The 14,325-nt window shown below is 47.4% G+C and overlaps 1 protein-coding gene across 1 annotated transcript in view; it reads right to left on the reverse strand.

Annotated features, from left to right (window-relative positions):
- Window positions 1–1,094: 1,094 nt before the first annotated feature.
- Window positions 1,095–14,325, reverse strand: part of DAG1 (dystroglycan 1) — a 70,304-nt gene continuing 57,073 nt past the window's right edge. The window contains 2 exon segments of the mRNA NM_001033992.1: window positions 1,095–3,403; window positions 3,405–5,551. Of these exon segments, the coding sequence (NP_001029164.1) occupies window positions 3,148–3,403; window positions 3,405–5,551 (2,403 nt within the window). The 3' untranslated portion in view covers window positions 1,095–3,147.

Genomic DNA, 14,325 nt, shown 5'->3' on the forward strand with positions numbered 1-14,325 from the left:
GGTGAGGACCATGTGGCGGTGGGAGCAAGCCTACAAGAGGTACCAGTTGTTCTGTGACCAATGGCTCCTATCCTGCCACTGGTCACAGCTGCTGTGTCCCCTGCCTCCCACACCCTGGGCCGTGACCCAGGACAACCCAGCCTCTTCCTGAGCACTGAGTCATGCTTCTCAGCTGGCCTGTCCATCTCAAGCAGGGCACTTAGGGGCAGGCCCCCAGAATCTATAGGCCCAAATAGGGCAGAACAGCCTGGCCAGAAACCATTCTCCCCTTCGCCCTCGCTAAAAGGCCAAGGCCAAACCTGCCTTGAGACTACTTGGGAGACTAGTCAGCCCTAAGATCACAAGATAGTGGGGGAAGAAGCAGGGGTGAATAGGCAGGGGCTTACTCACTCTGGGGCAGACAGCCTATGGCAGGAGGACCTTTCCCACCATCCTCCCAGATGAGGAAACTCAAGATTTTTCTGCCAGCTCATACAGAAGAACAGCAAAGGGGAGTTTGTGTGTTGGCAGAGCATCTGGAGCACACACCTACCCCTCTCAGGGGCACAAAAATGGTAGGGCATGGAGGCTGTTAGGTAAGCTGCTTGAAGGCCAGCTCTTAGCCCTCTGAAATGGGTCTGGCTGGGTCCCCTCTTCCCTCTGTCACATGGACACTAGACCCGTACCCTATTCATATCCTAGAACATTGTAGGGGCCAGGGAAATAGATGCTTGGAGGCAATGGCATTGTAATAAAGACACTGCTTTTATTTAGTTTGATATGTTTCTATACAGAATGCTGAAAACACATCTTAAAATCATATAGAAGGAAATAAAAACATGTCAGTGGTTGGTGAACACTTGAACGTGAGATTGGCTCTGTCTCACAGAGTCCAACGGCCATTGCTAGCCCGGCGCTCAGGGGAGGAGGCTGCCTGCAAGGGCATTGTTGCTGTTGTTATTCTGTTCACTGCCCCATCGCCTCCAGTTGCTATGGCAACAGGCCATTCTGGGCCAGCCATGTCTCTGTGTGGCAGTGCCCGATGGTGGGGTTGCTAGGGGCAACAGAGCTGTTTGGAAGGCCTTTCAAAACCCTCACCTGGAACACTGGAATTGTTTATTTTTTGACAAGGTCATCAAAAATAATCTCACCAGGTCAGACCTCATTTGTGCTCCTGACTCTGGGGCAATGGGGACACTCTGGCTCAGATCAGGGCTGGGAGGCAAGAGACCCAGTCACCAGAGGTCCACTGAGCCCTCATCCACAGGCTCCCCAAACAGGGGCACTGCTCGCTTGAGTACCTGACCAAGGACTGGGCAGGGGAGAGAGGCTGGGCCCTCTGGGAAAAGGCGCAGGGGGAATAGCCTCCTGAGAAGGGCAGGCTGGAGACCCCCCTCCCCTCTGATCAGCCCTCCCCTCCTGAGGCAACACATGCAAATCCTCTGCGGAACAGTCGATATGGCTTAGAAGTGGCTGCTCGGTGTGCAAAGGGAGCCTGGGTCCACCCACCAGCCCTCCATCACGGAAGGGATACATTATTGCAAAAGGCATTCCTCCCTAAAAGGTACCCAAAATAACTCTTAGACATCAAGAAAAGTCATGCTCAAAATGGTTTCTTCCAAAGGAGGAGAATCAAAGCAGAGTGGGCACCCCTGAGTCACGGGACAGAGATGCAGATGGACGGACGGACGTTCTGCTAAAAAAGGCAAAAGAAGCCCAGTGTAATTCCAGAATTTAAACCGTTACGAAAAGAAGGCGGGGGGGGGGGGGGTCAAAATGAGCAAAGCCGTCAGTTCCATGGAATCAACACTAAGAGCTTGTACAAACTGCTGTAAGCATCACCATTTTTTAATCTTTTTTTTAATAAAACAATTTGAGGCTGTATAAAAACTTTAGTAAAAAATTAGCTTTGAGAGCCCACAGATTTTTACTATGAACTATTGCTGGCACTCCTCCCCCGCCACCAGACCTTTCCCAGCCCAAGGCCTGGGACTGCAGTGCCAGAGAAGAGGGGTGGGGTGGGTTGGGGTGGGGCTGTGGACTGTTGGGACAAAGCGGCCAAGGTCAAGTGAGGAAAGAGCATCACATGACATAAAAATATTGCATCTTCACCAAAATGTCCCCCACTGAGTGTTTCAAAAACCATGATATTCCTTTCAGGAGGGGGGGGACACCACACAGAAGAAGGGTAAAAGAAAATACGTTGATGTGGTCGAGTCCCTCGACCTCCCCAGTCACCCCCACGAGCAGCTAGCCCACCCTGGAGCACCTAGGTTGGGGGCCACGGCCACCACTGCCTCTTGGGAGTCCCTTTTCCATGGAAATGAAGACCCCTTGGTGGTGGGCCACTAGCGTGTGTGGGGTGGGGGTGGGGTGTCCATGGCCAAGAGGCTCCCCCAGCTTCTAGCCCCTGGCAATGGTGGGAGAGCAAGCCCAGCACCAGGACCCTGGCCCCAGAGCCAGGGCCGGGAGGCCCCCAGTCAGGCTCTGGGATATCAGAGCAACCAAGTTTACAGAGTGTGAAAAAATAGGATTCCTTTGATAAAAAATACTGTCCCTTGGTCTTCTCTAAGTTTGAAACACCCTGGGAGCTTATTTTTAGCAAAGCAATTTCCCATACCCACCCAAAAATTATACATACAAGTTTAGGTAAACAGCAGATTAAATGTAAAAACTTAACCTTAACTTCTGAAAGTCCTTTGAATTTAATCTTTAGCTACTGTTTTCCATGTTACATCCTGCAGCTAGACACACGTGAATAGAAAAAACAGTACAGTTAGTGTTAAAGGCAAAACGCAGAGAGCCGGGAGGCCACCCAGCACTGCCTGCGAGTTCATTCACGGCTCCTCACTCCCTCCATCTACCTCTACTCCAAACAGTGCTTTCAGAGCCAGCCATCAAAACCGCAGCAAAGAATTTTCTATGAACAAACAAAAAGCTGTTAGGCAAAAAATAAAAGTAAAAATGTCCCCAAAGTCTCTCCAGCTGCTTTGGGGTTTTGGAGGACCAGAGGGCGGGCTTGTCCAGGCCTCGCGTCTGTCAGTGTGTGCTAGGTCAGGTGTCGGCTCCCGGTGGGCGGATGGTCTGCAGGCCACCGGTCTCCACAGACAACACCATGTTGTCTCCAGGGCCCTGCCCTACCCCTGCCTCCACCCAGGCGCTTGTGGGTTAAGGGGGCACGTAGGGAGGGGGCGACCGGTACGGGGTCATGTTCTTGGGACGGGAGCCCTTGCCCTCCATGGGGGCCGTAAAGGGTGGGGGGGGCTGGTAAGGAGGTGCATTGGGATCCTCCTCCCGCAGGGGTGTGTACTCTCCCACGGTGTCCTGGTTCAGAGGAGTGGTCTCGGGCACGCTCTGGTTGGGGTACTCAGGAGGGGGGAGAGGGGCTTTCTCCTCCTGTAGGATGAGGGGCATACTGGAGGACGGGGGGCGGCTTGGAGTCATCCAGCTCATCTGCAAAGATGATAGGCACTCCCTTCTTGATGAAAGTGGCCTGGTCCTCCAGTGTTAGCTTGCCCTTCCGCTTCTTTCGATAGCAGATCATGGCAATGATGCCGGCGATGAGCAGGATGGCCGCAACTACTACGGCCGGAATGACTGTGTGCAGATAAACATCATCCTCACTGCTCTTCTCGGGGTCTCTATCCGGCACATCTGTAGATGGTACCTCTGAAGGCACCCTCCTGGGGGGTGCTACAGGGATAAACTGGAGGTGCCGGCAGCTGCCTGAGCCCGTCACAGCAATGCTCGAGGCCTGGAAGTCTGGCTCCAAGGCATTGGAGAAGGCAGCCCGCGGTTTTCCATTGTCCTCGGCGATTCTCTGGCTCAGGGCCATGATCTGCTCCTTGGGGCAGGGCTCCAGGGGCAGTGTGTTGTTAGTCCACTCCACTAGGATGGAACCCCGGGTGATATTCTGTAGAGTGATGGTGCTGCAGTTGCGGTCTCCGAAGGCGAAAGCTAGCTTCTTCACCAGGGAGATCTTCTTGTGGATGTCATTCACCACTGGCACTGGGTCCCCCATAAACTTGGCCTTGAACCGTGCAGGAGCCCTGTCTCCTTGAGGGCGCTTGTGGACATGGATCTCAAAGGCGTCCACAGCTGACAGGCCCCCCTTGTCAGTGGCGTGCATAAAGTACTCATGCTTGCCCACGTGGCTGCTGTCAGGCAGGCCATACATAAGTTGGCTGTTGCTGTTGAACTGTACCCAAGACTTCTCACCTACCAGCTGTTGCTCCCGAAGCTTCAGGGTCAGCTTTAGCTTATCAGTGGTGGTGTCCTCGTGGTCATAGAAGGTATCTGATGGGATCTTCACCTCAAAGTAGGTGCCAACCCAGGCATCCACCCTGTCGATGTGGTTCTTCAGTTCTGGCCGCTGGTTCGGTTCTCCTCCACGGGGAACCCCACTTGTGGTGGTGCGGATGCGAGTCGGCGGGGAGGCAGTTTCCAACCTGGTGATGGGAGCTTTGGTGGTGACCCGCGGCACCGGTCGGGGTGTCCGTGGCTTTTTGGTCGGCCTTCGAGTTGTGGTGGTTGAAGAGTCAGTAGAAGGCGTGGCTGGTTTTGGTGTGGATACTCGTGGCTTCTTGGTGGTAGTCGTGGGAGGGGTGGCGACTGCCGTGGGCTCCACATAGCCAGGAATGGTCATCGTTGGACGGATCTGGCCGGGAACTGTGGTGCCAGCTTCTGACACCCGAGTGGGCTGGATTGGGCCTAGAGTTGGGGTCTGAATAATGGCACCTCGAGTCCGAATGGTGACTGTGGGCTTTCCAGGAACAGGATCTCTGACTGGAGGAGCCATTGTCTCTGTTGGAGGAGCAATGGCTGGAGATGTGGGGGTAGGCACAATCCTGGACGGTGGCTCCTGGATGGCTGTGGTTGGAGGCCCAATGGCAGTGACAGGTGTGGGCGTGGCATGGATCTGCCTCCGGATGCGTTTTGGGATAGGGGGTTTCTTGTTGGCAATATGCCAACCCACCACAGGGTAGCCAAGCTGGGCAGACATAGCGCCCTCCCTGGCAGGGGCCTCCACACCATGAATATCAGGCACATTGTTCTGGTTCAGGGAGCAGCCCAGCTTCCAAGAGAGCAGGGCCCCATTCTCTACCACCTTTTTCGCATTTCCTGGGCCAGCCATGAAGGCTGACATGTCAAATAGTCTATTATTCACCACTGGCACCAACTTCATGTTGTGAAGCTCCACTTCTGAGAAGCTCCGCATTCTGTGCAGGAGGTCGATCCTTTGCTTTGGGGTCATCTTGGTGAGGTCAGCATCCAGAATGACTGTTAGGACAGTCACAGGCTCATCAGCAGCGCAGGCAGAGGACACTACCTCAGCAGGGTCTGGGGATGCCGCCCGCACAGACTGTGGCTCACTGTGGTCTTCAGGGTAGACCTCGATAGAGAACACACTGGAGGTCTGGGGGACATGGCTCCCATTGGCCCCCAGCCGTGTGGCGCTCACTGAAATGTAATGAACACCCTTATCGGTGTCAAGAGGGAGACCCTCCAGGGTGTGGCTCTGTGGGTCCCAGTGCAGCCAGGATGGCAAGACCTCTTTCCCCACTGCTGACACCTAAAAGAGACACCAGCATGAGTTAAGTGGCACTGTCAATGCATAACCTGACAATGATCACAACAGCTCATCCCTGGCCTAGCCTGAATTGTGTGACAGGAATTGTGTAATTCAGAATTTCTGTTGGGGGAACCAGATCCTTTCCTGGAGATCTCATTCATTGGTCACGAAAGACTAAGGCTGCCAGACAGTCTAGTTTGGAAGGCAAATGACTTGCTCAAGGCCACACTATGAGGAGACAGCAGTGGTGGTACTCAAATACACGTCTCATCCTGGAGAACTGATGCCATGGAGCTCAAGAACATGGAGAGTTTTTGTAACACTGAAACGTCCTGTCACCTAGTCGCCCACTTGGCCTGCAGAATCAGGTCCAAGGGATCCCTGGGTGGCGCAGCGGTTTGGCGCCTGCCTTTGGCCCAGGGCGCAATCCTGGAACCTGGGATCAAATCCCACGTCGGGCTCCTGGTGCATGGAGCCTGCTTCTCCCTCTGCCTGTGTCTCTGCCTCTCTCTCTCTCCCTCTCTCTCTGTGACTATCATAAATAAATTTTTTAAAAAATTAAAAAAAAAAAAAGAAACTTAAGAGCTTTAAAAAAAAAAAAAGAATCAGGTCCAAGGGTCTCACCCCTCAACACTCCTTTCCAACCTTGTCTCAGACTTCTCCTTGCCCTCTGAAGACACCATTGTGTTTGAGTCATATGCCCTTCCTGACATAAGGGAAGGGCATAAGACTCAAATGTATATGACCTTGGGTGTAAAGGACAATTCAATGTCCTCAGGTGCCTCACTTTACAACTACCACATCAGTGGAACATATATTCAAGTATAGTGGGACACATTTGGGTAGCAAACATGGCTAGACATTATCTAACGTCTTCATTAACCCTGCTTTTCAAACCTCAGGAAAAATTGCAACACCTGGGTGGGGTACTGGAAACTACTCTAGAAGAGTGTTTATCAAAGATTCCCAGAAGCTCTGGTCTCTAAAGGGAGAGTTCTTTAGTCAATGAAGTTTGAAGCTCTGCCCTTACAGAGCCCAAACACAGAAACAGGCCTGAGGAGCTTACCCCCTCATTCCACCCAAAAGCACTTCCCAGGTGCTCCTATTTTAAGAGTAAAAGTCCTTTTCCACAGGAACATGACTGGTAATAATCAAGGTATGCAGAGAAACTTCTATCATCAGCTGACAAGAAGGAAACAAGATTTGTGCCTCTTGCCCAGGGCCCTATCTAGGACTACTCTCACCTTTGGGAAATACCTATTCTTGCCCCCAAAGCAAGAAAGGTGGCACCTTCTCTCTGGTCTAATGAAAGGCCCTCAGCTCCACCATTCTGTCCCCCAGAGTCCAACATCTGGCATATCTTACTGCCAGCTTCAACCCAGGGATTGCCCTTCATGGCCACTACTTGTCAGCAGAAAGATACCAAAATGCTTCTCTTCCCGCAGCAGGAAGGCCAGAGCCATGCCTGCTGGGCTCCCTAGGGGCTCCACTTTCTCAGGATTCTTGCCAAAAGCCAGAAACCTGACTGGGAAGGAGACTGTGAGCTCCTACCTAATCTTCCCAGTCAGGACCTGGTGTCCAGGCCATGTCATTCTATCAATCTTACCAGAGACTGGATATTCACCCCCCTATAAGCAGGTTTCCTGCCTCCAGCAAAAACCCATAAGAAGACATCAGACATTATTAGAAGTAACTATTATTGGCACTATCCTTTACTGCTTCTGAGCCACTGAGATTACCAAGGATCTGTGAATAACATTTCTTTTGTGACATCACAGCAACTTGAGGTGCACCACTGTCCCCTTAAGGCACCACTAAGAATCCCCCTTTCTGTCATTCACCATCCACTGCAAACACAGCCCACATCAGAAGTGGTAAAATAGGAGCACCTGGGTGGCTCAGTCAGTTAAGTGTCTGCCTTTGGCTCAGGTTGTGATCCTAGGGTCCTGGGATCGAGCCCCACATCAAGGCTCCCTGCTCAGGGGAGCCTGCTTCTCTCTCTCCCTCTGCCCCTCCCTGCTGCTCACGCTTTCTCGTTCTCTGTCAAATAAGTAAAATCTTTTTTTTTTTTTAATTTTTATTTACTTATGATAGTCACACACACACAGAGAGAGAGAGAGAGAGAGAGGCAGAGACATAGGCAGAGGGAGAAGCAGGCTCCATGCACCGGGAGCCCGACGTGGGATTCAATCCCGGGTCTCCAGGATCGAGCCCTGGGCCAAAGGCAGGCGCCAAACCGCTGCGCCTCCCAGCAATCCCCAAATAAGTAAAATCTTAAAAAAAAAAAAAAAAAAAAAAAAAAAAAAAAAAAAAAAGGTAAAATATCTGTAAACATGGGTGTCTTCAAATCCGTGAAAAACAATAAACATATTTTTCCTTTAAAATCTTTTTTAGCAGGCAGCCCGGGTGGCTGAGCGTTTAGCGCTGCCTTTGGCCCAGGGCCTGATCCTGGGGACCTGCAATTGGGTCCCACGTTGGGCTCCCTGCATGAAGCCTGCTTCTCCCTCTGCCTGTGTCTCTGCCTCGCTCTCTGTCTCTCATGAATAAATAAATAATCTTAAAAAAAAAAAACCTTTTTAGCTACAAAAATAATACTTATAATGCCTTAAATTGTTTTAGTTATGTTAAATATGAAAACTGTCACATCCACATATAAACATGTAAAGCAAAGGCTAACTGCTATTATTTTGCAAAAAATAGGAAGCAAAGCTGTAAGGCCCATATGGAGTAGTCAGGGAACAATGAGATGTTCCCATATGGTGGGGCATGACTTGGGGTCCTGAGAGGCACTGAGTAGGTGAGCCAGGGTGTAGTGAGCTTTCCAGCCACCCAAGTATGCTTCCTAACTGCACTCTATCCCAATGGCCACCACTGGGATGACAGTACACCTAGTAGAGGGAAGGCCTAGAACAGAAAGCTCAAGGTGAAGCCATCCAAAGGGAAGCCACCTATAGAGAAAACCAGAGCTGGGAGAGAGACCAGGACAGGCTCTGGAAGTGGGTGCCAATTGGCTGGCCAGGCCCATGGGACATTCCTGAGTAGCCAGGCAGCTATGCCTGTGCCCACCCCTATGGATTCTGTCAGCACATATGAGTAAGTAGTCCCAGTGCTTTTCTAAGTCTCTCACCAGCTACACAAGGGCACTTTACAACAGAGAAAACAGAGAAGGGCCCCGCCCCCTCAAGCTTCCCCACCTGGCTGGGGAATTCCAATTCCTATTCTGCTGACCCCAACAGCCATAGCTCTGCTGCCAGACATTTCCTAAGGAATAAGCCTAAGGGATCCCTGGGTGGCGCAGCGGTTTGGCGCCTGCCTTTGGCCCAGGGCGCGATCCTGGAGACCCAGGATCGAATCCCACATCAGGCTCCCTGGTGCATGGAGCCTGTTTCTCCCTCTGCCTGTGTCTCTGCCTCTCTCTCTCTGTGACTATCATAAATAATAAAATAAAAATTAAAAAAAAAAAGATTAAAAAAAAAAAAAAAGGAATAAGCCTAAGCCCTCTTTGGCCAAGGTTCCCACATGGCCACCCTCGGAAGACATACACTTATTTAAACTATGCCAAGTAACATCATTACTTGTTAATAACATGTAACTGCCTCTCCAACCTACACTTCTGCCTTCCATTCTGCAGACTCTGGCTCCTCAGGATCCTGGAGCATTGGCCATGCCCTGGCCACAGGACAGGTGTCCGACCTGGATCTAGAAACCTGAAGCAGACAGTCCCCAAAGTCTTGGGTACTCCTCAGATAGGAATGAAAGGTATCAACCTGAAAGTTCTAAAATCCATGCATCTCTGAGCATCCTGGTACTGGGAATGTTAGGCCTAGGCAGCACTTTAAGTGACAGTGATTCACTGTAATAAATGGCCACAAGAAGCAAAACAAATACAAGCTTTACAAAGAACCTAGCCAAGTCACTAGCAAACTGGTACCTCTGCATTTTCAAGGCCATTTGGGGAAAGCCCCTGGACGGGGAAGCCTGAACATGCCTAAAGGGCTGCCAGTGTCTACAGTCCCTGAAGGATTCCACCAACAGCCCCACCCTTCCGAGGGCACTCAGTTGAGGGAATGCTCTGGAATGTAACACCTGCTCTACCCTGTAAAAGCAGGAGCCCTTCAGCTCATGGGAACTTGACACATCTTCCCAGGCCTTCAAACCTTTCAGGCTCTAGAACACTTTTCCCCTCGGGGCCTAAGGGCAAAGCAGGATATAAAAGTTCCTCCAGAGAGATGCTGCCCCCATAGCAAGCCAGGACTCTTCCCTATAACAACAGCCAACCTGACAGGAAGCCTCATCTCCAGTAGTCCTTGGCTGAATCCTGGTTCCAGACAGACTGGGGCTTGACCCAACCTTAGCCCTGTTTTCTCATCTGTAAAAAAAGGGAAAATGATGCCATCCTTGTACAATCACAGGGCCAGGCACATGCTGGATTTTCTGTGGTTGCGGGTTCCCTGCCCACTCCTGGGGTGAGAGAGGACCCAATATGCATTGTGAGGCTACTGCAGCAACAGGTCCAGGGTCCATTCCCCAGTCTTCCTTCTGGCCTTGGACCCAGCACATGCTGCGGAGCCTTGCCTCCCTGGTCATCCCCGAAAGCAGAAGCTCAAAACATCAAAGGGAAGTGGGGAGGCCACAGGAAGGGAAAACCAGGACTCCCAGGGGAACAAGGCCCTGGGACCCTCAGAGACTTCCTTGCCAACCTGTCTTCCAGGAATGGATGAAAACCGAGGAGCCTGGGGGAGGAACTTGCTGCAAGGACAACCCAAACAGCATTCACCTCTTTAGTCTCAAACAGATGTGCTCTATCCTGGCATGTTTGCACAAGAGATTCAGACTATTCTTGGATCTCTGGGTTTGTTCAGATAAAGATTTCTGCCCTAGCTGTACTACCTACAACTAACACTTAATGGCTGCTCTGTGTTAAGTGCTCATCAGTACCAGCACATGTGTTTGGGTGACAGGCTAGTCCAGGCCATGGAACTCCTCCAGGGTTTCAGATCACTCAGCCCTCCATCACCAAATACCAATATTGCCTTGGAATTGGGGGAGGCAAGGCATGCCGACCTTATAAAGCCACCACCATGGAAAGAAGCCTTCAGGCTGTTGGTGGGAACACCTGTAGGAGACAGAAACTGCAGGAAGAAGGTTGATTTAAGAAGATCACAGGCTCTACCTCACAGGCTCACATAGAGCCAGAAATCTTTCCAATTTCAGCAACCCTCAGAGAGGACATGCTTCTGAGATAGAAGGCAAGCCCACCACTGAGGAAAAACAAGATTTCCAACTGCCACATCCAGTTTTAGAAATCTTGATCCATGAAATACATCTAAAAACTAAGAATCAAAACCACAAAACTTGGACAGACCCATATGGAGCTCCAAAGACTACCCACCGGCAGCTCCACAATGAATCACCATGACCAATGACTGGGGAACTGCCAAATGTGAAGGTTTTTGTCACTCTTTAGCCTATATTAGCAGATAACTAGTAACTGACTCCCTCTTCAGTTCTGGGGCATTCTCTCCAACTGCCTCACTGGTGCCCTCTCTCTCACAAAGTACAATGTCAAACACCAGTTTGATAAAGATATAGTACCTGTTACAAACACTATGCAACACAAGCAACATGTCTCACCTCAAATCAGTATCCTTAAAAAAAAAAAAAAATCAGTATCCTTCTAAGTCTGGAAAGAGCAAATGAACAGAGGAACTTTCAGTACTTAATCTCTCATCAAAAAGCAAGTTTCCAGTATCAAAACCAGATAAAGCCACCACAAAAAAAAGAGAACTACAGGCAGTATCTCTGATGAACACAGATGCAAAAATCCTCAACAAAATATTGGCCAACTGAATCCAGCAATACATTAAAAAAATCATTCACCATGATCAAGTGGATTTGTTCCTGGGATGCAAAGGTGGTTCAATATTAGCAAATTAATCAATGTGGTATGTCATAACAATAAGAATAAAAATCATATGATCATTTCAACAGATGCAGAAAAAGCACTCAACAAAGTACAATATACATTCATGATAAAAACCTTCAACAAAGTAGGTCTAGAGGGAACATACCTCAACACAATAAAGGCCATTTAAGAAAAACCCACAGCTAACATCACACCCAATGGGGAAAAACTGAGTTTTGCCCCTAAGGTGAGGAACAAGACAAGGATGTCACTCTCAGCATTTTCACTCAACAAAAGTACTAGAAGTCCTAGCCACAACAATTAGACAACAAAGAGGGGGAAAAGGCATCCAAAATGGTAAGGAAGAAGTAAAATTTTCACTATTGCAAATGACATGATACTATATATAGAAAAGACTCCACCAAAAAACTACTAGAACTGATAAATGAATCAGGATACAAAAATCAATGTACAGAAATCTGTTGCATTCCTATATACTAATAATGAGGCAGCAGAAAGAGAAATTAAAAAAAAAAAATCCTGCTTACAATTGTACCAAAAATAGTAAGATATTTAAGAATAAACTTAACCAAAGAGGTGAAAGACTTGTACTCTGAAAACTATAAAACACTGATAAAGAAACTGAAGACAACACAAAGAAATGGAAAGACAGTTCATGCTCATGGACTGGAAGAACAAATATGATTACAATATCTATACTACCAAATGCAATCTACAGATATAATGCAATTCCTATCAAAATACCAACAGCATTTTTCACAGAACTAGAACAAAAAATCCTAAAATTTGTAGGAACCACAAGGGTTGCCAAAGCAACCTTGAGAAAGAAAAACAAAACAGTTCCACTCTTCAAGTTACATCACAAAGCTGTAGTAATCAAAGCAGTATGGTACTGGCACAAAAATAGACATATAAATCAATGGAACAGAACAGAAAATCCAGAAAATCCAGAAATAAACCCATAATTACATGGTCTTTGACACAGAAAGAAAGAATGTCCAATGAAAAAGAGACCATCTCTTCAATAAAGGGTATTAGGAAAACTGGACAGCTACATGCAAAAGAATGAAACCAGACCACTTTCTTATACCATACACAAAAATAAACTCAAAATGGATTAAAGGTTTACATGTGAGATCCGAAACCATAAAAACCCTAGAAGAGAGTACAGGCAGTAATTTAAGACATTGGACATAGCTACATTTTTCTAGATATGTCTCCTGAGGCAAGGGAAACAAAAGCAAAAATAAACTATTGGGACTATAATCAAAGTTTCTACACCACGAAAAAAACATTCAATAAAACTAAAAAGCAACTTACTGAATCAAAGAAGATATTTGCAACTGACATATCCATTAAAGGATTAGTATCCAAAATATAAAAAGAACTTATTCAACCTAACACCCCAAAAATGAAGAATCCAATTTAAAAATGGGCAGAACATATGAACAGACATTTCTCCAAAGATGACATCCAGATGGCCAACATACACATGAAAAGATACTTAATATCACTTATCAGGGAAATGCAAATCAAAACTACAGTAAGGTATCACCTCACACCTATCAGAAGAGCTATTATCAAAACCACAAGATACAAGTGTTCTCAAGAATGTAGAGAAAAAGAAACCTTCTTACACTGTTGGTGGGAATGCAAAGTGGTGCAGCCACTATGGAAAATAGTATGGAGATTCCTCACAAAGTTAAAAATAGAACTACTCTACAATCCAGTAATTGCACTACTGGATATTTACCCCAAAAATATAAAAACACTAACTCAAAAAGATACATGCACCCCTATACTTTTGCAGCATTATTTATAATAGCCAAATTATGGAAGCAGCCCAAAGGTCCATTGCCAGATGAATGGATAAAGAAGATGTGAGAAAAAAAAAAAAAAAAAAAGAAGATGTGAGATAAATATGTATGTATATCCACAATGGAATATTATTCAGCCATAAAAAAGGAAATCTTGCCATTTGCAACATGGATGAAACTAGAGAGTATTATGCTATGTGAAATAAGTCAGAGAAAGACAAATACCACATGATCTCACTCATACATGGAATTTAAGAAACAAAACAAAGAGAAAAAGAGAAACAAACCAAGAAATAGACTTTCTAACTATAGAGAATATGGTTATCAGAAGGGAGGTGGGGGAGGATGGGTGAAACAAGTAATGAGGATTAAAGAGTACACTTATCATGATGAACCCTGAGTAATGTATACAACTGCTGAATCACTATATTGTATATCTGAAACTAATATAACACTGCATATTAACTATATTGGAAGTAAAATTAAAAACTTAACAAAAGGGACGTCTGGGTGGCTCAGCGGTTAAGTGTCTGCCTTGGGCTCCGGGCATGATCCTGGAGTCACGGGATCGAGTCCCACATTGGGCTCACTGCATGGAGCCTGCTTCTCCCTCTGCCTGTGTCTCTGCCTCTCTCTCTGTCTCTCTCATAAATAAATAAGATAAAAAAAAAATTTTTTTAATTAACAAAAAAGGCAACTTTCTATGCACAGTATGTGCCAGACAGGCATAGTTGAAAGACAAAACTAAAGAACTGGACTCTCACTAGGACCTAATTAATTATCACCATTGGCTTCTGAAACCAAAAAAAAAAAAAAACCCTAAGGTTTATCACTGAGAACTCACAAGGTGATATCTTAACTTATGCAGGAGTTATGGGAGTTAAAACACAAGCAAAGACTCCAGAAAGATGGGTAAGTATTATCACCCCATGTCTCTTGAATGAACTTGATTACAGCCAGTCAAGAGGGATCTAGAGAATAAAAATAAAGTATGATTGAGAAAATCCATCTGGAAAGAATACCCTCACATT

This window comes from Canis lupus, chromosome 20 (assembly GCF_011100685.1).
Source record: "Canis lupus familiaris isolate Mischka breed German Shepherd chromosome 20, alternate assembly UU_Cfam_GSD_1.0, whole genome shotgun sequence".
NCBI classification, from domain to species: Eukaryota; Metazoa; Chordata; class Mammalia; order Carnivora; family Canidae; genus Canis; species Canis lupus.